The sequence below is a fragment of the Musa acuminata genome, chromosome BXJ1-10 (assembly GCF_036884655.1).
Source record: "Musa acuminata AAA Group cultivar baxijiao chromosome BXJ1-10, Cavendish_Baxijiao_AAA, whole genome shotgun sequence".
NCBI lineage: Eukaryota > Viridiplantae > Streptophyta > Magnoliopsida > Zingiberales > Musaceae > Musa > Musa acuminata.
In genome coordinates, this window is record NC_088336.1 from 26,536,941 (window position 1) to 26,564,154 (window position 27,214).

General features: G+C 40.6%; 4 protein-coding genes across 4 annotated transcripts; all 4 read right to left on the reverse strand.

The window, feature by feature from the left end:
• Positions 1-298: 298 nt before the first annotated feature.
• On the reverse strand, positions 299-3,474 carry LOC103969784 (potassium transporter 5). Its single transcript, XM_009383432.3, has 8 exons — positions 3,290-3,474; positions 2,878-3,103; positions 2,545-2,793; positions 2,403-2,453; positions 1,999-2,312; positions 1,809-1,923; positions 1,471-1,725; positions 299-1,405 (listed from the first exon to the last, which is right to left on the reverse strand). The coding sequence occupies exons 1-8, from the start codon at positions 3,431-3,433 to the stop codon at positions 543-545; spliced, it is 2,217 nt and encodes a 738-aa protein (XP_009381707.2). The 5' UTR covers positions 3,434-3,474; the 3' UTR covers positions 299-542.
• Positions 3,475-5,974: 2,500 nt separating this feature from the next.
• On the reverse strand, positions 5,975-6,945 carry LOC135595820 (uncharacterized). The gene is made up of 2 exons (XM_065087220.1): positions 6,790-6,945; positions 5,975-6,475 (listed from the first exon to the last, which is right to left on the reverse strand). The coding sequence occupies exons 1-2, from the start codon at positions 6,901-6,903 to the stop codon at positions 6,140-6,142; spliced, it is 450 nt and encodes a 149-aa protein (XP_064943292.1). The 5' UTR covers positions 6,904-6,945; the 3' UTR covers positions 5,975-6,139.
• Positions 6,946-8,400: 1,455 nt separating this feature from the next.
• LOC103968475 (pirin-like protein) lies at positions 8,401-10,446 on the reverse strand. The gene is made up of 7 exons (XM_009381711.3): positions 9,878-10,446; positions 9,747-9,796; positions 9,604-9,642; positions 9,504-9,532; positions 9,353-9,415; positions 9,174-9,277; positions 8,401-9,089 (listed from the first exon to the last, which is right to left on the reverse strand). Exons 1-7 carry the CDS (start codon positions 10,165-10,167, stop codon positions 8,579-8,581), a joined length of 1,086 nt encoding a protein of 361 aa, XP_009379986.2. The 5' UTR covers positions 10,168-10,446; the 3' UTR covers positions 8,401-8,578.
• A 570-nt stretch (positions 10,447-11,016) lies between these two features.
• LOC135595819 (uncharacterized) lies at positions 11,017-26,394 on the reverse strand. Its single transcript, XM_065087219.1, has 15 exons — positions 25,958-26,394; positions 22,773-22,882; positions 21,229-21,291; positions 20,946-21,132; positions 20,702-20,806; positions 20,486-20,616; positions 19,775-20,339; positions 17,790-17,855; positions 17,552-17,628; positions 16,408-16,689; positions 14,262-14,595; positions 14,025-14,177; positions 12,499-13,029; positions 12,105-12,327; positions 11,017-11,337 (listed from the first exon to the last, which is right to left on the reverse strand). The coding sequence occupies exons 1-14, from the start codon at positions 26,225-26,227 to the stop codon at positions 12,139-12,141; spliced, it is 3,063 nt and encodes a 1,020-aa protein (XP_064943291.1). The 5' UTR covers positions 26,228-26,394; the 3' UTR covers positions 11,017-11,337; positions 12,105-12,138.
• Positions 26,395-27,214: the final 820 nt, after the last annotated feature.

A 27,214-nucleotide genomic window follows, 5' to 3' on the forward strand; every position in this document is an offset into this window, starting at 1 on the left:
TCAGTCATTGGGATGATGTGCTTATCATCAGATGTCGATTACTCCTTCGTGATATCAAGTGCATGGAATAAGCAGTGTCATGCGTCGTCGACCGGTGCATCCAGCAGTAGCTGTCTAGTTGTTGAACGTGTGATATTGTGTGCACAAGTATCAAAGTTCATGCAAATAATCTCCTGTTTCTTTACTAGATCCAAGCAATGGATTATACATGATTAATGGTTTGAAATTGTGTGTTAAATTAGCTAGCAGATTGCAGATCTGGATCTGCTCATCTTCTTCAACATTCTCGGTGGGCAATACAAACGTGCTCACGTGCTGCAGTCATCGACCTCTCTATTCCTCTTCCGCCGTCAGACCATTAGAAAAGCTTACACCATATAAACTATATTTTGGTCGTGATTAGATCTGCCCGTGAACTCCTAATACTGCCGATCTTAACTCACGGGCTCAATTCAATCTGCGTTTGATATCGTGCTCTAAAGTTGAAATCGATGGGTGAGACAGAATTTATTCATTCGTCTCCTTGATTTCGAGTAATACGATCAAACAGTGTAGTTCATGCCAACTTGCATCAAGTTCTTGTTGGGTATCTGAAGGTCGACGAGCCCCTGCCGGAAGTTTCTCCGCAAGAAATCATAGACGTAGTCGACGACCACCTTCTTCACCAAGCTGGAATTCTTGCTCGCCCTGACCTCGCTGTGACCCAGCAAGTAGACGACTCCTGCGGCGCAGGAGCGTTCCAAGAACCTGATCTCCTCCTCTGCCTCTACCTTCTCTCGGCAGCCTCCCTCCATGGCTTCCACCCGAATAAAAGACTTGAGCTGCGCCATGAGCAGGCACTCGAAGACCTCGCAGCCGACTCGCCGATCCCGGTAGCCATACCTCACGATGCACCTGTACATCCCGTGATCCTCCGGACCAACTCTGCGAAGCAAGAAGCGCTCCTCTGCCGGCACGTTGCTCACCGGCAAGTACTTGACGGAGACGAAAACGAGCACCGAGTGCATGGCGGGGAGGTTGGTGAGGAAGTGGCGGAATATTGCGGGGATGCCTTGCGTCAGCTCGGTGTAGAGAAGGCCGACGCCGGGAACCCGAGCGACGCCGAGGTTGGAACCAAGCCCACTCAAGTACTCTGCAGACACCTTCTGTTCCACTTCGAATGCGTGGCGCTTGCTTTGGACGTAGTGCCACACATACATGACGAAGAAGAGCAGCGCTGCAAGTGTCAGTGGAAGATAGCCTCCTTCACTGAACTTGTAGAGCACCGATGAGAAGTACAGGAGCTCAAAGGAGAAGACCACGAGAACAAACATCGCTATAAGGACAACGCTTGTCTGCCATATCATCAGCATAATTAGGATGAGAAGAGAGGAGGTGATGATCATCACCGCGACCACCGCGATCCCTGTGGCGCGCGGAAGCAGCAGTTAGTCCACGGCAGATCAAGAACACACGGGCAAAAAGCATTACCGTAGGCGTTCCCGATCTTGGACGTCTCTCTGAAGGAGGCTGTGACCATGACGCAGGCGAACATGAGAAGGAAATTTATCTCAGGAATGTAGACCTGCCCTCCGTGCTCGTGAGAGGTGTGGACGACGCGGACTCGAGGGAAGCAACCCAAGGCCATCGACTGCTTCACGATGGCAAATGTGGCCGAGATCATCGCCTGACTCGCAATTATGGAAGCCAGGACGGCGATTACGAACATGGGCCAGTACACAGACTCTGCAAGCAGCAAAATAAGAATTCGAACCAATGCAACTCATGATCACAAATCTGCTTACAGTCTTCTTTGAATGGAAGCTCACCTGGAGTAGACTTGTAGAAGGCATCAGCCACATGGTCAGGAAAGTTAGACAGGTATGCAGCTTGTCCCAAATAAGCACAGAGTAAGCAGGGGTAAACCAATCCAGTGAATGCAACCTAGCAACATTTTATTAGATTGAAAGGGAGGCTTCTTATGAGTTTGGAATTTGAGGTATGAATAGGGTGAAGTACCTGAATTGCTCTCACTGAGAAGTGTCCCAGATCAGCAAACATAGCTTCTGTTCCGGTGATGCAGAGAACAACTCCTCCCAGGGAGATCCATGCCTCTTTCGGATTCCTCTTCAAGTAGGAGCTTATGTAGATGGGGTTGAAGGCCCTCACCACTGTGGAGTCATGGCGGATCAAGTTGGAGATTCCAATGATTCCTATGAACAAGCACCAGAAGAGGATTGCCGGAGCAAATGTGTAGCCCACTTTGTCAGTCCCAAACCTTTGAACGGAGAAGAGAAGCACCAGCACAGCCACTGATATCAGCGCTACTACATCTAGTATTCCATCGACCAAAACAGTGCTAATTAGCTGACCTTCAAAGTTCTGTCAACATCAAGTAGCTCTCCGAAGTGAATAATCTTTACCTTTGCTCAGTGCTGCATCCATTTTCTTGATTCCATCTACTGCTGATAGAACTGCGTCGTCAGATTTCTCCCAACAGTCAGGAGCAAGACAAATCTCCATCTGATAAGAAAGGCACCAACAAAGAGAGTTGACTGATCAGACCTGAGATGCAAGGAGTTAGAATTCCATCTCCGACGACCATGCAAGTCCCGAAGAGGGTCAGAGAGAGAAGGATAGTCTTAGCCCAACTGCTGTTCTCCAACGCCTCTTTAATCTTCTTCGCCCGTTTCGGATTCTTGCTCCGGAACTTCGCCGTGCAAGCAGAGAGTTCATCGTCCTCTGCTTGCTGGTTAGGGATTGCACTCACCTTGGCATGCCTACATATCAGCGAGTACATGGCGAAAGTCCCCCCTGTCATTTGCAGAGACACAGAACGATGCACATGAACTCGTATTCACGGTTGGATCCATAAATATAGGCAGGAAAATCCACCACCTTCTCCAGTGTCGTTAGCCCGGAGGACGATGAACACATATTTGATGAGGGGAAGGAGAGTCAGCGAGTAGATGATGAGCGAAAGAGCTCCGACGATGTCGTGTTTGCTCGGCACCCGGTCGGAGAATGTGCTGGCAAACACGTACAGCGGCGACGTTCCGATGTCTCCATACACCACTCCGATGCTCTGAAAAGCCAGCTGCATTACTGCAGCTGTCGAAAGAACCTGCAATGTTTAGAACCAGAACTAATTAGCCATGAAACAGAGCAAGGACATGAGAATTCCAATGCATCAAACACCTAAGCAAACTAGATGGAAAACGATATCAAATATGGGAAAGCACTACACATTCAAGTTATATGGCCGTAGAATTAACAGACGAGACAGAGAAACGTAGAACCTCATGCTTACTTTAGAGGTACCGCGCATCACAGAGATCTTGCCAGCCTCCATCTCAAGCGAATCCATCCTGTTCAAGTTCTTTGTGACAGTCTGCTGTGCTTCTTCTACTCCCTCTCCATCCTCTCTTTCTTGCTCCTCTTCCTTGCTCACCATGTCATCTATATGGACAGAAACCTCTTCGGCTATCACCTCCATTGAGGAAACTCGACCAATGCGTGCCAGCAGGAGGTGCCTGCATTGGCCTTATATGTAGGAGGCGACGGCCTTCAGCTGACCACGGGGACTGATGGGCTACGTGTGAGTTGGTATTGGGATCTGAGTTTGCTTGGCCGACGCGTGTGAGCGGGGGAGGTGCGGACGAGGGGAGGTTGCGACCTCGGCCGAGGCAGCGGACTCGGTGGCGGACTCCATCCCATGAAGGTTTCCCGAATTAGGTCCCATGCAATAATGGCGGAGACGTTTCGTCACCTGCTTAGCTTTTCTTCTGCGATGAATCCAAATGAGTACGTACGTATCTCACCTTTTGTACGAGTAGAAGATTACAGCATAAAGACTCTATACGATGCAAATTATTCAGCTCGTCTTAAGATTCTACTGCAACATAGACTGAAATAATCCAAAGATTATACGCCGATATCAGAGATATGTAGTGAAAGACTCAAGACTATATTTATTGGATTTGCTCCACAATCTACTTAGATAAATAATTTGGACTAAGTGAATAAAGATTATAATTGATTTGTAAAAGATCCAGATGCCATCTCCCCCATAGCACCAAATGATAATACATTAACGATACATGGTTGTTATCTCAATGTCATATGGATAGTAAATTACCTTAATTGTCATGTGGATGTCATCTCAACATCATGTGACTATCACATTAATGTTGCATGATAATATATTCGATGTCATGTGGTTATTACCTCGACATCATGTAGTTATCACCTAAGTGTCACGTGAGTCGTTAACACATGATTAACATGTGATCGATACACAATTGACACATGAATAATCATCCATTGTAATCTACGTCGATCACGAGAGTAATAGTCCAAAATACCCACTATAAAAAGGTTCCTTATGTATACTCCTGAACAACTTTCAAAGTTATTCAAGTCATTTATCAAATCATTCGAATCGAAAACTAAGTTAACCATTGAAGGGATATTTGTTGGGAACACCCTTCAAAGTTGAATGAGATCAATACCTTCATGATTGGATTAGTGTGGTGTTAATTAAGATCAAACTATAATAGATATAGAAAGAAGGCAAAGAATCAAATTCTACACAAATACTATCATTAACAATAGGTTATCCATCGGGTCGGGCTAATTAGTCTCACAACAGGAATCATTTTGTAGACAAACAATCAATATAAACCAATTAGGTGCTAAATAAATTCCATATGCCCATGCAATCGTGCTAAGATTTCCATTTATTCACGGCAACGGTACTATGCTAAAAACCTTTCTATCGAGCAAATGTTTCAAGCAACGAAACCTAAAACCAAAGAATCATATGATCAAGTCCTCAAACTAATGCCTAACTCCTTCAATTCTTTCTGTCATAACCTAAGACGAAAGCAACCATCAGTTTCCTAAACCAAATTAGAAATATCACCCATGAGCAAGCCGCTGAAATCATCATTGTCGAACATGTCATCTTCATCTTCCCACATTTCTCTTCCTCCTCCTTCTTCTTCTTCTTCAACATCGTCAACATGATCTTTCTGCGAACAAGATGAACGGAAGTACTTGTAAGTGTCCCCGGGTGGTATTTGTAGAGGTCCACTTCTTGGATTACATTGCTGGGGAGTCGTTCTGCCTTGTCCTTCAATGTGAGATACACGATGAGGTCTTCGTCTTTGGGAGTAAACCTAATCCCAGGAGGATAAGGCTCATACACGTAGTCATCATAAGAGCGGTCTTCCTCTATTACTGCTTTGACGAAGCTTGCTCGGGGGGAGAGAGAGAGAGAGAGAGAGTATAGTCCTAGTAACTCTAAAACTCTTCTCGTGCTATTTTTTCAAGTAAATTTACGGAGCAAAATTTGATCTTCAATCTGATGTTTCATCTACAACTACATCAATACGGCCTCGGCTCTCCTGCGGGAGGCGCCGATAAGAACAGATTTACTCTGACATCAACAGCCATGGTTGTTTAACAAAGTGGGAGGGAGAAAAGATAGCAAATACACTGTACGAAGAAAGAAAAGATCAAACCCTACGAGGTGATGACAATGGAGAAATAGAGATCAGATGGCATGATGACAGAGGAACAGTACCCACAGTTGAATGAAAATTGGTGGGTGTTGTTCGTGAGCAAAGATTGAAGGCGACGACGAGACCCAAAGCAGACAAAAGGGCCCTCTCGCCGGTTGCAGAGAGCATGCGGAAAAGTTACCAAATCAATCCACCAGATCTCGAAGGATATATAGACTTGGATTGCCAACAGGAAGGGATCCCTCCGGAGTGAGTACCACAAGTGGCAGGAGGGAACCTCTGATGGCACTGTCCTTGATAGGATTCCTCCTCCCATTTATCTGACGATCCCAACTTTATAGGATCCCAATTATGAGGGCAGAGGTGTCGTGTACCTCTCTCACTGCAAACTTCACCGTGAGAAGCCTAGACATCATAAAAAAGGGGGCCTCACCTCACACAGTCTCTGAGGCCTGTGGCAGCATAAAGGATGAGGAAACAGCATTGCATTTAAGTATGTTTTGTCTGCTAGCCTCCCGGGCAGCAATGGCTGCACCAACCGAGATGGTGCCCATGCAACAAAATAAGACCCTTCCCTGCTTCTCTGTCTACCCCAAAATGGCCCCTATCCATGACCAAAAAGATAACCTAGAAGGCTAGCGTTGCAGAGCGTCCTCAGAAGCTCCACCACTGCTGGGGTCCTCGGTGCTGGAGTTGCTTGCACTGGTGGGGGGGTGGTGAGTGTGCTTCTTCCCTGAAGAGGAGCCCTTGCATGGCTGGACAGGGTATTTGAGGGCATTGAGCTCCAGCTTCCTGAGTGCCGCCTTCCCCAGGTCCACCCCACACATGTCTGAGAGCCTCACAAGGTAGAGCAGCACATCTGAGAGCTCCTCTCCCAGGTGCTGCTTCTCTTCCTCTCCCCATTCTGGCAGCCCCTTGGGCACCTCACCTTTCCATTGGAAGATCTCTGACAGTTCCCCGACCTCCCCCACCTGAAACCAACAACAAAACAAAACCAACAGCAGACAGAAATCTTCCGTTCAAACACTTGGTTCTTTTTCATCGAGAACAACAAAGGAAATGATCTCAAGACTCGGGTTGTTTCTGAGGTCTTCCCCTTTCGCCTTGCCCAGGCATGTCTTCAGAAAGAACACCAAATTCATCCCTTACCATACATCGAAAGCATTTACAAGCAAAGGCACAAGGCGAAGGGGCCAGAACTCAACGAGGGCTGGTGTTTGACGTTAGAGTCTCATCAAGGAACAAAGCAGGGAAAAAGAAGAGAAGGAGGAGGAGGAGGAAGTACCAGGGCCAGGAGGAGGTTCCTGGGGCTATGGAATGGTTCCCAGTCTCTCTCCCTCGCGAAGTCTGCCATCTTCTTCCTCAAGCTCTCGAGAGTCACTTTCTCCTCTCCTGCCATGCCTCAGACGAGGTCGATGTGTGTGTCACATCCACTCCTCTTGTCCCTTTTGTAGATGTCCTTTGCGGATGGAATAGACCAGGAAACCCAAATCACATGTTGGAATGGACTTATGGAGGATGACGAACCACATCATCATGTCCATGTGATCTTATCGTTGATTTATGGATACGATTAAGCAGACTAACACTGTGGAGGTAATCCCAAGTGATCGGATGATAGACTTGAGCTGTTGTCATTTAGCTATTTGCATCTCTTTCCAATCGAAGTGGGAATTCTACTTGTAATGCACAACAAGCTTAGACTCGATTGGCTTGGAAGTACAAGTGATACAACAAGAACTTATCATGTAATGGCATCCCTAAACAAATTTATTCTGACCAGTGAAATGAACACACTTACATGAACAGATGTTCTAACCCAAAAAATTTCTTGATCTCTTTTCTAACACTTACATGGAATAGTCATCATAATCCTTGTGCTTTGGATAGTTAAACCTTTCACCATCAGCCACAATCTAAAAGGAAGAAGACAAATGTGTTCGTCTTAGCTCATTCTTCAAACAATTAAATCGATTGTTTTTTCTTTCTTTCTTTCTTTCTTAAGAATATATGTAATTGGAGAATTCGTAAATCAAGTAATAATATACTCCGACCGCTGAATACATATCCCCAAAGGCTTAAGAATACAAAGATTAAACAACAAATTTTCACTTCAATTATTGGTTCAAAAAAAAAGAAAAGATAATGAATATTATTTTTTTCTCAAATCAAAATTTCAAGTCAATAAAATATATCATTAAGGAATATGGGTAAATCATCACTTTCACAAAGGACGATCAACACACGCATAAGATGCCATAATAACTTAGAACCCAATCTCACAGCATGTTTCATCAACGGATTTATTTGATGCTCAAATCAAAATGTAGCCAATTCGATCATTTCAATTAAGCATTTTTAGAAGTGAGATACATAATTGTTTATATTGACCTAAAAACATTGACTGCGCGTCGGACGTGACAATTGGATATTCGCATCTCTCTCTTTTTCTCCTATCAGTACCGAAACCACGTGATGTGTTCGATACGAAGCTTTTAAGCTGCTGCTACGTTTTCCAGAGAAACCCCGTCCCGACGGCGGCTCGCAGAGGCAAAAGCAGCAACCGAGGATGATACTGATGTAACGGTAGAACATGACATCTTCTGCGGCGAGCGGTTTGCTTGACGCGCAGGGCAAAAGATCAGAATGGACGCTGTGGGGCCTATCACCGAGCAGGTGGTGGGCAGTCTCCGATGTAAGCAGCTGCGAGATGAAAGGACGAGTGGTGTTCGCGGGAAAGATGGATGGAGACGAGCGATTTTAGGCCGCGCGTCCGAATTCTCCACAGCTCGCAGCCGTGCCAGTTGCTTCTTAATCGGATCACCAGAACTTGATGAGCCAAGGAAACACAAGCAGTTGCAGAGTAGAACAAATGTTGTTTGAAGAGCAAGAAATGTGCTGTTAATTCCACTGAAGGAAGATAAGAAGGCAATCTTGATGGGTAAAAACAAGGATAAAACACAAATGAACTGCCACATTGTTTAGTCAACAGTAAAGAGTTCGATTTGATGTAAATGAATCACTTCCTTGCATTACTCCTTTATTAATGACAGTCTTCAACCTGTTCGATCATTTCACTGCTGCTGCTGTTGCTGTTGCTGCTGCTGAGACCTCCAATGCCTGGCGTTCTCGAACCCATTCTTGCAGTAATGGTAGTCCTCGATGGCCTTCTGGATCTCGGCCTGGGTGGTCATGACGAAGGGGCCATACTGCACGATGGGCTCGTTCAACGGCTGCCCGCCGATCAGGACAAACCGCAGGGGCTTCGCCGACCGGTTCCACACGCTGAGGCCGTCGCCGGGGCTCAGCACCAGCGTGTGGTGGCTGGTCGCAGGGGACGCCTTGGGGTCCCCGAACACGCCTTCCCCCTCCAAGATGTAGACGAAGGCGTTCCAGTCCTCGGGGACTCGCTGGTGAACCTGCGCGCCCGGCTGCAGCGTGAAGTCGAGATACATGGTCGGCGTCTGGGTGTAGACCGGTGAGCGCACCCCGAAGGATTCTCCGGCTATTATCCGGACGTCCACGCCGTCCTTCTCCACCCTGCTGATGTCCTTGCTCTGCAGCTCCTGGTACCTCGGCGCCATCCTTGGGACGGGATCAACAAGGTGAGCATGTCACAGCGAAGGCTATCAAAGGTCGAGAAGGAGGAGGAGGAGGAGGTGACGTTACATCTTATCCTTGGAGGACAGGTTGATCCACAGCTGCAATCCTGTGTTTTCCCCTTCGTCAGCAGGCATCTCGGAGTGGATGATCCCTCTGCCAGCAGTCATCCACTGGAAGACGATGGAAGCATGAATCATGGTGATCCAGACCTGAACGTTGGATTACATGTCGGGTGAATTAATTACCTGCAAATCTCCTGCCCTGATGGTGCCTTTGTGCCCGGCGAAATCTTGGTGCGTGGAAGCTCCCTGGATTACATGATCACAGTCATACTGTTAGATTCTCTCCGATCAAAACACTTCCCTCTTACTCAATATCTCATGCGAGAATCATTACCTGGAGCATGTAGGTAACAGTTTCGAAACCTGAGGAAGAGATCGTAACATGAGAAAGAGGAAGAAGCATTAAAGATCAATGAATGACCAAGATCGCTGACCTCTGTGAGGATGATCCGGGAATCCGGCAGGGGCAGAGACTGTGATGCCGAAGAGAAAAGGAGGTCAACGATAGAGAAGCCACGATCCATGATCAATGATCGGAGAAGAGCAATAGAAAGAAAGAGGAGATCAAGAGTCGAACCTGAGAACTCGTCCAGCATGAGGAAAGGATCCAGGTTCCGGAGTGCTCCGCTGGAGATCAAGAGTCCCAACAACACCGGCATGAGATCGATCACACGACACCTATACGGAAGATGGATCAAGAGATGTTACCTTCCTATGCTCCTCCTGACACTGGCACCGACGCCCTCTTGCTGCGACCTGGCAAGCACCTTCTTGGCCACATGCCTGGGCTTCTCAAAGCTGGGGGTCTCATGGTCGCCCATCTTGCTGCTGCTGCAGATGTTGTGATGGTTGCCGGGTGCGGCCTGGGATTTGAAGTGGCCGAAAACAGAGGAAGACCAAGGGATGCCGGCGACGACGGAGGATTGGTTGGTTGGTGAAGATCTAAACGGGAGGTTGGAAAATATAGCAGAACAACGAACCGTCATGCGCATCGTCATGATCTAATGCGCATGTATCTGTCAGATCGTTTGCTGTCTCTCTGTCTCTCTCTCTCTCTCTTGTCAACTTTCCCTTGTGTTATTGGCCGCTCTCTTTTACCGCATGTTGGATCCCGTGTCAAGCTGTTCTAGAAAGGGGGGAGAGAGAGAGAGAGAGAGAGAGAGAGAGAGTTGGACTTCGTCTTACGGCAGAGGAGGAAGACTTTGGGGAACAACGAGGGAAGTCGAGATGGAACGTGATGCAGAGATGAAAGCCTGCTGATGTCGGGACTCATAATAATATCATGATGCGCCACACACCTGACGCCTCCACCCCCAACCAAACCCCTTCCATCGCAGGCCCGTATAGAATCTCACACGCAGCAAGTCTTGCATGTGAGATTTATATAGTGTTAATTTAATGGTAATCGAAAGCTTGCGTGGAGAAAAATAAGAGATGGTTGTTAGGTTAACTTTTTCTTTTATGCATTTTTTTTGTATTTTTGGTATGATTTATAAATAATTAGAAAAGTTTGGGTTTCTACCCTTGTCAAAACATAGCAAGAAAATAAAAATTCTAATCTACCTTATTCCACTCCCAAAAATATAAATATTTTCAAAACCTTTTCATGTCCATATCAGTTACCAATAATTAATTAGCTCTAACCAAAGATATTTCTATCAATTAATAGGAACTTTAGGGTGACCTGATTACGGTCTTACTCTTTGGTCCAGGATTGCATATTTAATGAGTCCATATCAAATAGAATAAATAGGGAAATATAAGATATTTGTCTTTTTTAATATATATATATATATATATTTATTTATTTATAGAGAGAGAGAGAGAGAGAGCAGCACGCAAACGACTTCAAAGTAACAGAAAAAACAATTTTCATAATCATCACAAAATCTTAAAAATTCATCGTCACTTGCCATTTATAAAATAAATAAATAAAAATATTCACAACTCATCACGTTTGTGTACGTACCAAATGAGAACGCAGTGTGGAACACGGCATCCGTGTCTGTGGTCACAAGCCAACGGCGTGGAGAAGACGACGAAAGAAGAGCACGTCTGCTTCGCCCATCGTCACTGTAGCAGTCGGTTGTTCCCCCTTCGTTTTCTTTTGTAGGGACGACGACCTCCTCCTCCTCCACCCTTTGTAATCTCGACTTTCGACCACCTCTCTGCTTGTGATTAGCCAACATGGTCACATCAAAGCTAAAAAAAGAAGAAAAAAAAGCTAAAAAACGAAACGTGCATTCATGTCCCGATCCTAATAAAAAAAGCTAAAAAGCTAATAAATAGTTTTTCTGCTCCGGAAATATGGCATAATTGAACAAACACAAGTGTCATAGCAATTCAACAGTCAACAAGGATGGAATTATCTCGGGGTAGGTGACTACATACAAATCGGAAGCATGCGGATGATATCATGCTCACGCTAATAAGCAACCAAATAAAGTAGTAAGACTTGGTGGTATGCAATCCATATGCCCTAGTATGGAGGGTAGTATGGAGGAGAATAGTCAAACACAATCAAACGATCAATCCATTTGACCAAAAAATGGTGGGTGGGGAAATGGAAGCTTCTGTTGGTCAAGAATACCAGAGACAATCAAGTCAGATTCAGATGAGAAATTCTAATCCATGATCAAAGTTTTGTGCATATATACATTTATATATTTATCATATCAACAGCAAGCTTGAGCAACAAAACAAATATACCCACTCGAAGACACGAGATCCAACATGACACATTCACAAAAAGGACTCTCTCCAACTTTCCTGGCTATGCAAGCAAGCAAGCAAATTGTTCAGTAATGCTACATGTATCGGTACCGAAAACATGCCTACTCTCATATGACAACAAGAGTCAATACCAATTTCTATAAAATTTTACCCAAATAGCCTCAAATATCAGTAGATCACAGTGGCTCTAGTTTTGACCAACCTGAATAATGGAACAGATGAATACTTGCATGATATCATGGCTTTCTCAAGGCAGATGCTGCACCCATAACTACCGCCATCACGAGGCCGAGACCAGCTCCAAGTGATGCACCAACGGCAGCGGCTGTAACGGAACTTTCCTTTGCCTCAGAGTCTTGCTTTACGTTGACAGAATTCTCTTGCTCCTTTGCCAACTGCAACGAAAACCTCTCATTTGCAAGTTCCTGCAGCAGACAAGCAGCAGGGCACAGATGAAAAAGTTGACATATCATTAGAATTGTCCAGGAGTAGCTATTCAAGGAGATAAAAGACTGCAAAGAAAATAGGCAAAATTTTCTTATGCTGCCACTAAAAATTCGAAGCATTTGCATCTCACAATTGAAGCAAACACTGACCTGGAAAGCCATCTCCTCGTTACACGCAAGCACACGGTGCACAAGTTGGCGAAAGGCAGTGATACCTTCGACGGGCATAACTGCTAACTTTTTCTGAAATGACAATCGAGCAATGTTAAAAGGGAGTAGCCAGACTTTCTGGTTAGACTCATTCCCGACAAAGTTGTCATCAACTGAATGTAATGGCTGCAGATTACTTGAAGCAGTTGGCATCACAAAAGGACAGGAGTTCACAACTACAGTCATGTCGGTAGATGCTTCATAAGCTTCCATTGCAGAATCAATTAACATTTTCTGCTGATGGGCACTGACAGAGAACTTGTTTGTTATGGCTAGAACCCATGGGATCTCATGAGCCTTGGCCTCATTCAGGAGAAGTGAGAGGGCTGGCACTGAAGTGCTTGTATCATTGAACCAAGGTATTTTATTTGATAAATTATGCACAAGAACAACCAAATCCGTCTTTCTACTAAGTTCACGAGCTCCTATTTGCAATTCTTCTCTAAAACGAGAAACCTCTAAATGTAATTCCTGCAGCACAAAAAATGACATGCTGGATGTCAGTTGTTGCAACAAGTGTTCCAATTCCAATCACGCTGAAGTGATAAACCAAGAAAATGACCTTTTTAAGATTTGAGTCAGAGTACAAATGAGAAAACAGAACATTTTCAGCTAGTGTTTTGTGTAGTATCATTTGCATAGTCAGCACTAACAACTTTGACATATTTGGAAATGATACCAAATACTGAATACAGTAAAATAAGATGGCAAGAAAGCAATGAAATCTGATGTTGGTCGCTCCCTGATATCATTTATTATTGGACGCACATTTAATGGATGAAGATGTTGATCACCCCCTGATACATGCACCTTGCCCATGAGAAGATATACATGAACCAGACCATGATATTCACATGGTGAGACATGCATGGCATGGCATGGCATGCACAACTACATATTCTGGTACATTCATGCTGTGCATAGGCACACACAGCTTTAAGACCTTGATTACAGGTTTGAATTTTTTTTGAACTGTTGGATGAAGTCATACATGCTATGCTAGCAATACATGGGAGTCCACATTTGAGCCTAATTCTCATTAACAAATCAAGCTTTGGACATCTTAGCCTTGTTCTTGTCAAAGACCACTTTTTTAATCCTCTTCAAGCTTCTTGTTTAACTCAAATTTAGGAATTTAGACGTAAATTGAGTATCTTCCTACCCTTCGTTAATTCATGTTACATCAGGATTCTCAGATAATTAATGCCCTTAGTGTCCCATGATTTCCACAATAACCCACCACCCAAAAGAAAAAAAAAAAGAACAAAGATAAGAATCATCCTCGTGCTGCCTGATGCAAAATACTAGGGAATGAATGAAACTTGAAGTACTTTCTGCCTGAAAAACTGAACAAGAAACAAATACTAGATCAGATACTACACACACTAAGAAACCAGCATAAGTGTTTATTTCACAATTTTTTAATGCATTATGTATATAGCCCTGGTGCATATATATAAAAGTACCTGCAGGTTCACACCAACTGAATCTAAATAACGTATTCCACCAACTACACCTTCTGGAGAGCCCACATCTGCATGTATGATATCAAAATTTGCATTGTTTCTCTGTCTACCCTGAGCCAACAATGCTCTAAACAGACTAGTTTTTCCAGCACCCTGCAACCATCCAGTCATAAATTTACAACCATTATAGTCTCTGATAGAAGAATAAACTTAAACATCTACTGTATGACATGATACCTCAAATCCAAGTAATCGTACTCTCCGAGTTCTGACATGAACCTCCTTGCAGACGGTTAAAAAGTCACTAGTACAATATACAATGAAAGTATCAAAATTGCCACTGCACAACTTTCCATCTTCAGAGGAAGATTCTATATTACAGTCTGGGCCTAAGCTGGCACGTTCTGCAATTGAGAAGCCGGGACGCAAAGAATCATCTATAACTGGATATTTTGGTGGCTGTTTCAGAGGAGGACCAATAAAGATCCGCATCTTTTGTGTCTGCGTTTGCATCCCATCATTCGTTGAGTATGCTGGCATCGGAGTTAAGGATTCCACTACTGTTGAACACCTATGTAGTCATGTAGAGTATCAGGCACCTTAAAACATATGTGACAGAATATACAAAATTCACAAGAAGACAATACAATGCTAGCTACATATATGAGATGTTAAATCATAAAGCAAGAGACAATGTGCAGTTCCTCTCTTCTTTTGTTGACTAGCTTGACACTTAATTCTCGAGAGATGCATTTATTTATGCAGGTCATGGACTCTTAGGGGTTAAGATCCCTACTATGCCTAGACTCTATGAAAGAGTTGTAGTCATATCCTTCATTACCATATTTTCTGTATGTGCATCCCAGAATGACGCTTACCAACAGACACAAATCAAGTGTGAAAAGTAACTACAGATGCAATTCAAAAGAGGTTCAACATGAAGGAAACATGTCCATGAGATGTTAAATCATAAAGCAAGAGACAATGTGCAATTCCTCTCTTCTTTTGTTGAATAGCTTGACACTTAAATCTTGAGAGATGCTTTTATTTGTGCAGGTCATGGACTCTTAGGGGTTAGGATCCCTACTATGCCTATACTCTGAAAGAGACAATGTGCAAGAGATGTTAAATCATAAAGCAAGAGATGTTAGGATCCCTATGTGACAATGACAATGTTAGGATCCCTATTAGCTACGTAGATGAGATGTTAAATCATAAAGCAAGAGACAATGTGCAATTCCCCCTTTTGTTGAATAGCTTGACACTTAATTCTTGAGAGATGCGTTTATTTATGCAGATCATGGACTCTTAGGGGTTAGGATCCCTCCTATACCTGGACTCCATGAAAGAGCTATAGTCATATCCTAGAATGACGCTCACCAACAGACACAAATCAAGTGTGAAAATTAACTACAGACATGATTCAAAAGAAGTTCAACATGAAGGAAACATGTACACGGCAGGTGGGTTTAAGTACAAGCAGCACCACAAGAACAGGAACCAAACAATAGGTGTTGATATCCTTTCCTTTTTCTTTTAGGAAAAGATGCACAAGGCCCATCAAAACTCTATTGCAGTTAGTAGATGGAATAGGACAGAAAACAGGGGACGAGAAAATACAAAACAAGGGAAGAGAAAAACATGGAAAAAATAACGGGGAAGAAACCAGGGAAGTACAGCATCATCGTAAGGCAACTAAAAGAGTTCTACTTTCTTATATGTAGCAGTTACCTTTCAGAATTTCAGAAAGGTCAGCTTTAGAGACCAACAAGTTTCAATTTGTACTCGCTCATCCAAATGTTGAAAATTTAAATCTTTAAATCAACAACACACCTTTTCTAGCATATATGGTATCTGCTGCATTCACATGTATCAAATTGGACAATTACAAGCTACAGGTACAGGCAACATAATTACATCAGCTCTTATTGGCTTAACCTCTTCATTCCACTAGTTTATCTTTCATGGTGTAGAACAACCTTCTCAAAGGGCGGGCCTTGGTGTCATAGTGAGTGCTCCTTTATGATTTAGTAGCTAACCAATGTTTGAGTTTTGGAGGAAATCTTTATCCATAAGATGTTAAGACCCTAAGGTGATCATGATTGGTCCAAATAAGTCAAAATGGGTCATCAAATAGAACATTCAAAAACATCAAAATTGGTTGAGGTTGACTGAATAATCAGGATTGGCAACAACCAGCTAGGAAAGACCAGTTGAGCCTGGCATAGACCAACTTTGCTGATCCCAATGATCCCCAAAGAGTATGCATTAAGCAGTATGTTACATAAATAAATCATTATAGAGAATATTTTTCTTGTCCGAGGAAATCTATTAAAGTCAAGCGGCAAAAGAAGTCATGTTTTCCAAATCAATACATACGTACCAGCTTCCATTTACTTGAGCCTGTACAAGCTTGCAGAGGTGCAGACCATGTCCCACAATATCAACTTTCAATGGCTGTGCATTCCTATCACCAGGAACTCCTGTCCATCCAAGAGGAAGAATAGAAGTTGCTGTTTGGATAACAGGAGGCTCCATGATGTGGGCAAGTTCAACAGCACCAGGAGCAGCTAGACCAAGTAATTGTTGTAAATGTGGAAATTGTGGTAACTGCTCCATCCCCAGAAAGGGAGGAGTATTTATGCACATGCATATCTCATATAGCCTGCAGAGAAAGAAAAAGAAGGTGCCAATTTCTTAATGTTTCTGCGAAGGATGATAGGTATTAAAAATGAGAAATACAAAAGCTTTTGTATTCATTTGGCATCAACCTGAAGCAACACCAAAAAATCATGATAACTGAAAGACATCTGAGACATGAACCTCACTCCGGAGTATGATCATATCAAGAAGCCATACAAAATGACTAGCTTCAAAATTGAGAATGCATGCCAAATGCATCTGGTTTCCTTTAAAGAATAATTCTAACAAATTCTTGTTTCTGTGAATTATATGCCAAGCAGACAGAAAACCTGTTCTACAGTTCCAATCACCCAATACATTTGATGATGTCAAATTAAGATACTCTACCGAGAACTAATCTCTAGCAGCATAGCAAGGTTAGCAGTTAGTGGTGTATCCTTACCACTGAATGAAGAACTCATTTAAAAGACTAACTTTTATGAATCCTGGAACTAGAAGGGTAATGCTAAAGCTGAGAAAAAAAAAATTATCTTGAACAGAGAGAAAACCAACGAGGAAACTGTGCATGCCATACAGATTAAAGGAGACCATCTGGAAAGTGATAATTGTAGAAGATAAAAAAATAATCCACTTGGGAAACTCAAAAGAATAAGTTGGGTTTGAAAACTGTCAAAATTGCAGCATGTATAAGGTCTAATCTAGACCAAATATACAAGAGGAACCATACAGTAAAACAGATTGTTTTTAGTTCCGACATAAAAGAGAAATTGTACTTCTGCAAGCCAAATCTTTAAGCAGGGAAACAAAAGAACAATCTGGCTGTTACATGGGGAAAGATAGCATGCCAAGAAATTTTGTTTTGCAGAAAATTGACAAGATCTTACTTCTGAAAGCGAGACCTATATGACTTCATAGAATGAGATTGAAAACGCTCCCTCAATTCTGTTATGACAGACCTCACCTGCAAATACCTTTGCCAGAATAAAGCATTCAGAAGGAGTGGCTAGAGACTTCTATTAATTAAGAGTTAAATAAAAAAAATTGACACTACCATGACCAAAACCTGGAATGATTACTATCAGAAAATCACGTTAGGAAACCAACATTTATGTATGTTCATACCGATGTCATTTTTGAATATTCTGCATCAGAAAGTGATTCAACTGATGAACTTCCCAAGAGATAGAGCTGATACAGATCACCAAGGCAATTATCTCATGTTAGACAAAGGCGGATGAAAGAAACACATCACAATTTCATGCTCTTGATAAGCAAAATCATAGAATAAAAACTCAAAGTGATGATAACTAGAAACTAAAAGTCTAAAACAAAAATCATATCTATGATTAATCCAATACAACAAAACTAAACATACAAGGAAATGACAAAAGATGAGAATAAAAAAAATGCAAAATAGTATGACAGTCAAGAAGTCCTTTCTAATTTACAAAAGCTACACTAGATGTCACAAGACCTTTAACAACTATCCTCCACGCAAGCATCCCTCTCAACAACAAAAGACCTTCCGCAATATACAGCTGAACTAAAAAAAAAGCAAAATAGTATGACACTCAAGAAGTCCTTTCTAATTTACAAAAGCTGCTCTAGATGCCATAAGACCTTTTACAACTATCCTCACACAAGCATCCCTCTCAACAACAAAAGACCTTCCTCAATATACAGCTGAACTCAAAATACCAAGTCTCCCTCTCTGTACTGTCACCCTCACCTTATATACAAGCAGGAATAGTTTCTAGACTAATGTAGCATCCAAATCCAGAAATGTTTAAATGCATCTGAACTGTCAAAGATTGGCATAATATTGACACTGAATGTCAAGGATAACATAACCAAGTACATATCCATAGACTTGTTAAGAAAACAAAACGGAGTTTGTCCAGTTATTAAGATGCAAATGCACCTATTGAACTGATCCATTGTTCCACCCACACAACAAAAGCTCCAATCCATATCAAGAGCTGGGTTTCAATTCTTAAGAAAACCATTTTATGCTTGGAAACCACATACAGTTAGCATGCTTCAAGGTTGACTAAGCAACAACTCAACAAGACAATTTATCGAGCACTTAGTAAGATAAGATGACAATAACCATCAATTAGTACCAATATTGGTTCTTGATGTTGGCAAAAATTTTAGATAACTATGATATGCATGTGAACTTTGAAAAATTATGAAGATAATTGTGATTTTTTTAAAAGGTCAATCAAGGATTATGTGGGTCAGTACTCTATGAATGGGAGCCTGAGATAGAAACATTTGTCCATCTCCAGCGCCTTCTGTTTCAGCATATATTGGCATGGATATGCCTAAAACTACAGTAGCATGTTGTCAGGAAAATGTTGAAACAATATGGTCAGCAAGTAATATTTGCCCATACCAACTCTTGACCAACACATACACAGCAGGAATAGTTTCATGGTTGGAATTAATACTTTTAGCTGATTCTAGTAAACTAAGCGTAAGCGATCTTAGTGCAAAAAAAGATATAGTCAGTTGTTTTTAACATTAAAAAGTGTCCTAACATCATAACTACAGCAATATCCTTAAGCCACTTGTTGTAGTTTTAACACTAAAAGATAAAAAAATTATGATAGTAAAGTTTTAAGATATTTCTGACCAAATTGCAACCCAAAAAATCTGTGAGTGCAACTAACTTCTTGCCCAAGGAAAGTTATACTGTTGCATAGTAATTGCCTGGGACATGTACTAATTTCTCAAAGCACTATCTTGAGTGTGGACATGCATCTAAAATTTCTAATGGGTCTCTTCTCACTCATGCCACCTCTGGACCCAGTCAGGTCTGCAGCCCCAAGTCCAATGGCGTGTTTAGGAACAAAGAACTAACACCTAAATTCATTTATAATTCTCTAAGAAGGAGTATATCTGTAGAATATATGTATCCACACACGAGCAGTATATACTGACGTATATATGAGATATAAAAGGTTAACTTCTGTGCATTCTTAGGTGTAAATAAATATACCAACATCGTAACTACAATCTAATTTTAAGTTCCAAATATCTATCTGAATGGAAGGTAGCTAAGCTAGACATAAAAGAAGCAAAGGAAAAAAAGATACAGCTACCTGTCCAAATGGTACATAAGAAGGTAAGTAAGGAACTCTACGCCAGCCTTGTGATTCCGCAACACCAGCGCTGCTTTTCCCAGTTACATAATTGCCATTTGATTCAATAGTTCCTTTCTCAGTATCAAGAAAAGGAGTTAAAGAAATCCCATCAGAACCCTCCTGGATTTCAAGAGTCTGTGGTTCAGGATCTGTCTCGTAAATTGCAGATTGCATGTTACCATTGTCAATTGAAGATGTACCTCCACCCTCGGTTCCTAGTTTTCTGAACACATTTAAATGCTTACGAACACCCTCTAAGGGAACAAGTTTTGAGAGTCTCCAAAAGGAGGTCTGAACAGGGCCAACTCCCAAAACTAGTCGTTCCCCATTATTTCTTTTGGGCTTTTTTGAATTTGACTTACTAGTTTCATCTTCCTGTTTCACCAAGACATCATCTGAAGATGGTTGCTGAACTTGTGCATTATAGTGATGAAAATATGCAGGAGACAAAATCCGCGGAACCAAATCTTCTGGAATGCAGTATGTTTTGAAGTAGTGCTGCCATCCTTTCTGATGAACATAACTAGAAACAGGTAAAAGAGACTTTACAATCTGATCAATCTAGTGTTAGCATGGTTTTAGTTTACAAACCCTAGCCAAATAAGTAATCAATCACATTGTCCCTTGATATAAAACTTAAGATACTGTATTTGATTAGAAGGAACCTACTCTTTCAGAGCAGCATTCCCAACAGGCGGTTGAGAGAAAGTGATGCATTTCACTGGAACATTCTCATGCTCTTTAGCCAGAGGAGAAGATGCAAGAACTCGCAATATTGCAAGCGTAGACAATACAGCTACCTGCACAAATAAAGAAAAGATATATGATACATATAGAAGTAGACATATAAGCTAATATGAGTAGACTATAGTCGATTTCACATACAGCTCCACCAAGTGAATGCCCACAAAGAACAAGCTTACGATTTTTCTCTTGTGCAAGTTTATATAACTCTAATGCTGGAATTCCTTTAGCACGAGCCAAGAATCCCTAGGCAAATTATAAGAGAAAAGGTTTTGCCTAATCAGTGAGATTCAAACAGAAAACTAATGTGAAATTGGATAGGGTGAAGAGATTACATCCTATGTTAGCAACAATCAAAGCAAGGAAAATTAACCAGAAACCTCACCCGATGCGCAGCAGGTTTTGGACTTTCTTTCAACCGTTTTCGTTTTGCTTGAAATGGCTTCCCAAGATTTTTATCATATTTCTTTGGATTGTCAAGTTGGTCGCTTTCAGTGTCACTCAAATCATCTTCAACATTATCCTCATGGAATATTGCCCCCTGAAGTATATTTGCATCAGCTATGACATCTCTAAAAGGATGAATGGAAGATGTGTAAGTTGTTGAAGACCAGAGGCTTCTTTTGAAACAAATCTATGACCTTTATTAAGCTAAGAGTTTTGCTTACTTGTATTGCTTTGTTCCAATAAATGAAGCATAAATGGTGTCACCTGTCTCAGCTAATAGGTACCTGAAGAGATGAAGGAATATAGAAAAATAAAATTAAGCAAAGATAACGACATAAATATAGCTTAAACTCCCAATGTACTCAACTGTGGTTGCTAATACAAGACCACTTTCAAATTCATCTATAAAACAGAGAATCACATCCGCCTTTATAATTTTATCATACAACAGTATAAAAACTTCACAATAGCAACACTTGATCATTAGCACAGAGATATACGATGATATGCACCAGGCTGACAAACTATGCAACCTGGAAAATTCTACATCTCTATCATACCTAAAGATTCTAATTTCTACAGTTGATATATACAATAAAGGAACAAGCCAATTGGAAAATGTCCAGGACATGGTGCTGGAATATGATCGGCACCAGTTAGACAGAGACACTCAACACATGATTGTACTGAGAGCCATCATTGATATACATCTTCCTCCAACCTATATATTTATTGCATGATATAGTTCCTAAACATGCATCCATGAACCATTCACATGAAAATTCATAACTAGTATGAGTCATTTTTCAGGATGAAAGACCTTCATAAAAAAAACAAATTTGTTCTAAGGTATCTCCAGCTCTTGTTTGCTCCATTAGGTTTGGTCCAGAAGAAATTCTTCGCATGCAAGCTTCCTAACCAATGTCCTTGTTGACTTCAATGCTTATATACTTCTAAGCAAGAATTTAAGTGCCATGGGCCATGCCAAATCCATTTCAGTTCAGATATAGTATTAATGAATCTAAGAAGTTTATGATTGCCCTTGATGGTTTCAATGCTTTTATTGAAGTTAAAGTAAGAATCTAAAGGCAGCCAATACCCACTATGCAAACTTGTGTAAAGGCACGCTCACAAAAAAATGAAGGACTACAGTTTGGTTTTCATTCCCTTTTCGAACCAAGAGGTGTTGAAGTGTCAACATTTTTGGTAGTACTTAGTTTTTAAGTTAAACCATTAAAACATTCACATTATTCCAAGCATGTTAAAATTCTTATAAATCATTATTTCCAGAATCCTCAAAATCCTTTTGTTTTTCTGTTTCTACACGAATAAAAGAATAATTGTCAGAAAGTCAAAAAATAGAATTCAGTAAACAGTGCAAGCTTTTCCTAAGGAATATATACCAATATTGCTTCAAAGAAAATAAAAAAAAAATAGTGATAACCAGATAGTTTAATATCCTAATCAAAAAAATAAATAAGTATCACCACTTTATGCATGATGGAAGCTAAAAAATGATGGCTTCTATTGTAATGTTAAGTATGCAATAGTTACTGTATATAAAATAAAAAACACACATTGGATAAATCCCAGACTGGTAGATCTCACAAAGTACCTAGTCAAGTGTACGGAAGTTTGAAAGAGAACATAATTTAACAAAAATGACAAAGTAACCTGTTTAATGTGATTAAAGTAATAAAAAAGCCAACCTACAAAACTAAAAGGTGGACTTTTAAATTTGTAAAAAATGACAGTGATAACGCACCTATGAGGCACATGTTCCAAAGATGGTTGCACACGCTCAAGAGAAACAATTTGTCCTCCAAAATCAGACTTAAATTTGTTTATATACCAAATCATATCAGCAGTAGGCCTCTGTCATTTAAAAATTGTCACCAGAAGAATGAGTACAAGAATTTATCATATATCTAGTCAATATGATAATCAGTAAATTATTTACTAATCATAAGTAAGTTATCTGCCTGCTAAGCTGATCATATAACAAGATCAGCAACTTTTGATATTCAATTGTTGACGTATGCTTACATCTAAATTGTAGAAATTATGACAACCTTTTGCAGTGTAGTGCAGCATGACAAAGTAAATTGATATTCAACGAGAAATATGGATTCAACTGACCACTAGTTGGCTTGGAATAGGTTGTCATAACCAACAAGGCAATTCACTTGGACATTTGAGTTTAGTTTACATAACTAAAATATGTTTCTAACATATTTATATCAAGGTTTGTCATACCATAGCATACCGCTCGGTACGGATGGTATGTATCAATCCGACAGGAGATCGATATAGGTGGTATATGCTGGTACATTGGTATGTCCTACCATATATCGGCATGGCTCGGTACGTATCGTACTGACGGCCAATCGATATATTGGTACGGACCAGTAAGGCGAACCATGATTTATACAGAGTCAAAGTTTTAAATTGGTTTGATCAGACTCGAAACTTGAAGCAGCAACAGAGTTTCAGGTATTGTTTGGATACAATGTGAACAAGTGAAGTTTACGGACTGACCCTGACTGGTCCCAGTTGACAAAGGTCCCTACCATCCCACCAAATTTAAAATGGCACTGAAGTCTCATGCCACAAACAGTCTGACTCGGTACCCTTTACAAACCTGACGAAAAACCAGCCTGCCATTTAGGGGGGAAAAACTGAACTGGACTGCTCAAATGGTGGTTCACACCTCAGTTCATGCCCAGTCGGTATGGACCAGTCCAGCGAAATTGAATTCCATGCTTTTCCTATCAACCAACAAGAACAACATCTTTTTATTGTTACTCTTAACCTACAGTGCTTTGACTGTCTTTGGCCAGATCACTGAGCTACAACTTAAAATCAGATCTTTCTACGTAAGATGCCTGAAGCCAACATATAAATATCATAATTTAGATCTTTAGTTGGTCAATCTTAAACTTTCTCAGAGCAAGTGGTGAAATATAATCATTCAAGATCTTGTTGGAAGACATCATCCATTTTAAAATTTTGATACTCTTTTGTTCAACGAAGATTGATGACCAGCCTTACCTACATGTAGAAAACATCAGTACATAACAATACTCAATTATAAGCTAAGCAAAATTGATGTGCCATCTTGGTTATGAAGATTACATGGTGATAGATTCTCAAAGAGAACTTATAACTGAAGATTTGTCATATTCATTACAAAAGAAGAAAATAATAACCAACCCCTGAGCTTGTTTACCCAAACAACAGCAAAGAAAGCAATCGAATATACTTCTTCAAAGAAAGATGGAAAAAAAAACCTATTAAAAAATGGGACAAAATTATAATTCAGTGTCGATGATACTAACCTACAAACCTATATTGAAATGTTTTTTTTTATCAAACTAAACATGGCACCTTACAAATTTAACAACCTATAAAAACTAGGCATTTAGATTTTTAATTCCATTAAACATTTACATAACAGCTCAATACTATATTATTGATTCTCATATCATATCCAAAAATTGTATTTTCATCTGCGACCAATACTTACCATTCTATAATTAAAAAATGCATAATAATGACAACAACAAGTTAACTTCCATGTGCAATTGTATTATCCTAAAATTTGGCTTCTGTCTACTTCTGCACATCCATTGTCATCCCTATAAAACACTGAAGGTGAACACAATATATCTCCTCCAATAGGGCCAAAGCTTTGTTTTTGAACAATTTTGCTTCCACTCATCAATGTCAAGCTCCTTCTTTCTCCAAACTCCATCTCACCCTACCATTTCATAAAGAATTGCAACTCCAATATTTTTAAGGTGACGTTTCTAAACCTAGAAGTAAGCATGGTAAATCCAAATGTTCTGATATTTGTTGAACCATCAAAAAACAAATAAAAATTTAAAAAATGACTGGTGGTATTTAAAATTTAGCATTTGGCATGATGAACTAACTGACCCTTCAAAAGAAAAATTAGAATGGAAAAAAACATGGCTGGTGATAATTTGAAACGCTAAATTTATAGTTTGTTAATTTGCATGTTCATGTGATTGACATTCAGGCTATTTATAATGTGATTATGCATTTGATTGAACAATATATTAACACAAAAGCCACGTGCCAGGAGAATACTCCTGCGACTGATTTTTCCACTTTGGTGAACAAAGCATCACACACTTCCATACATGTGAAGCAAAACCTATTGACATTTCTGTAGAATTTCATTTGCAATTTGATTGTACTTTGTTGCACATAATCCAAATGAAACCTACTTAGTTGCTTGATTTGCAAAAAATAGAATGCTTATTCCATTTTTTAGGGTAATGAATAAACTTTTCCTCCCCAAGAAATGAAAATGTAATTTTCCCAACCAATGCCTGATCCAACATTTCTTGTTCTAATCCTAATTGTTATTTCCAACTTGTGTCTGCCCCTAGAAGATATGAGTCCACAAGAGTAAGTACTGAAAAAGAAATATGAACTTCTTTCCTTCCCAAGACTCATTATACACCCAACTTCATCCTCTTAACTCTTACATCTAAAAAAATAATCTATAATTTGTAATCTTCTGTGAGTATAATAACACAAAGTATTCTCGAATCTTGACCAAGAAGAAGAGGAGATGAAAAGATTTTTGACTTCAAAGAGGAAGGGAACTGAAGTGACCTTATAGACATACTTAGAGAGGACTAATGCCAAATCCAACTTTTCTCCAAGAAACGAAAATTCGAGAGCCTCATATCTTACATGGTCTTATGATTTTTTAATCTTCTGCGCGTCAAAATGCACATAAAGGTCCCTTTAAAGAAAAAGAAGAACACGCAAGGCATTGTTGATTCTCGACCATGGGCAAGTTCAAGAAGAAGAAATCAAAAGTACAAGAAAGGAATCACAGGCATTCTTGATTCTTAACAAAGGGCAAATTCAAGAAGAAGAAGAAGAAGAAAAAAAGTGGAGGAAAGGAATCACCTTATAGACGCACTCGGAGAGGACCATGGAGCAGAGGATCTCTTGGAGGTCGGCGACGGAGTCGACCTTGACGGCGCGACAGAGGTCGTTGAGCTGCACCCGCTGCCGCTCGAACTCCTCTCGGAGGGCCTTCTCCTGCTCCCTCCGGTCGCGCCGGCCCCTCCAAGGCGGCCACCGCCACTGAGGCGGCATCGAGGGCGGCCACGAGATTCCCACCCTCGCCGTCTGCTCCCGGATCCACGACTCCACCCGCGTCCGCAGCGATACCATCTGACGAGAAGGGCGAGACGAAGGCGTGGCGGCGAGGCAAAGGAAAATAGAAGGACGGGGAGATAGATAAAGCGGGAGAGCGAGAGGGCATATGCCGTGGATCCTCTAGATCTGATGCCCAATTTAATCGAATGGGAAAGAAGAGACCGACGGGTTTATTGTGGCTCCCAAAGAGGGACGGTGGCGTCGCCACAGCATTTGTGTGGACGCGCAGGAGTAATTACATTTTTCGTCTGTTAAAATACAAGATCATGCACATAATTTTGGAACGAGAATAAAAATATTAGGATGATTTCCGGACCCTCATTTCAGTCTTTCCTTTTTGATTTTTTTTTTATAACGCCCCATGATTCAAAAAAAAAAATCCAAAATCCAAAATAATATTTTTATTTAACTCATTTATAATACTTTTTAAGATTTTATAATATTTTTATTATAATGGTCAAAATACACAAACTAATTTTTGTTCTTATTTTTAAATTATTATAAATATTAATCAGAATACTAGTAAGATATGTCAAATGATTATGTTTTTATTTCAGTTGACTCATTTCTATTATTTTTAAATGTTTGTAGAATTTTTATTATGGCAAAACACTATAATAAATAAAAAATATTATAACACGTCAAAACACAATAATAGATGGAAAAAATACAATGAGCTTTTTTGAGAGACTTTTTAGATATTTTTTGAATTAAGAGATATTGTTTAAAAAAATTAAAGAAAAAATGTCTTTTAGAAAAGATGATCGGATTTATTATCTCGATCATAAATTTCTTGGAATTACGTGGAATTACTTGTAAAGAAACGCACCATCCGCACCGTCTCTCTCTCTTAGGAAGCTCGAAAAATTAGGGATTTCTCGGCGATCGCTCGATGGCAATGAGATTGGAATTGCATGCTAGATGATGAAAATAACGCATAAATAGTTAGATAGTGTCAGATGCATATGAAAGATTTCCACAAAATTTCACAATCAAACATCT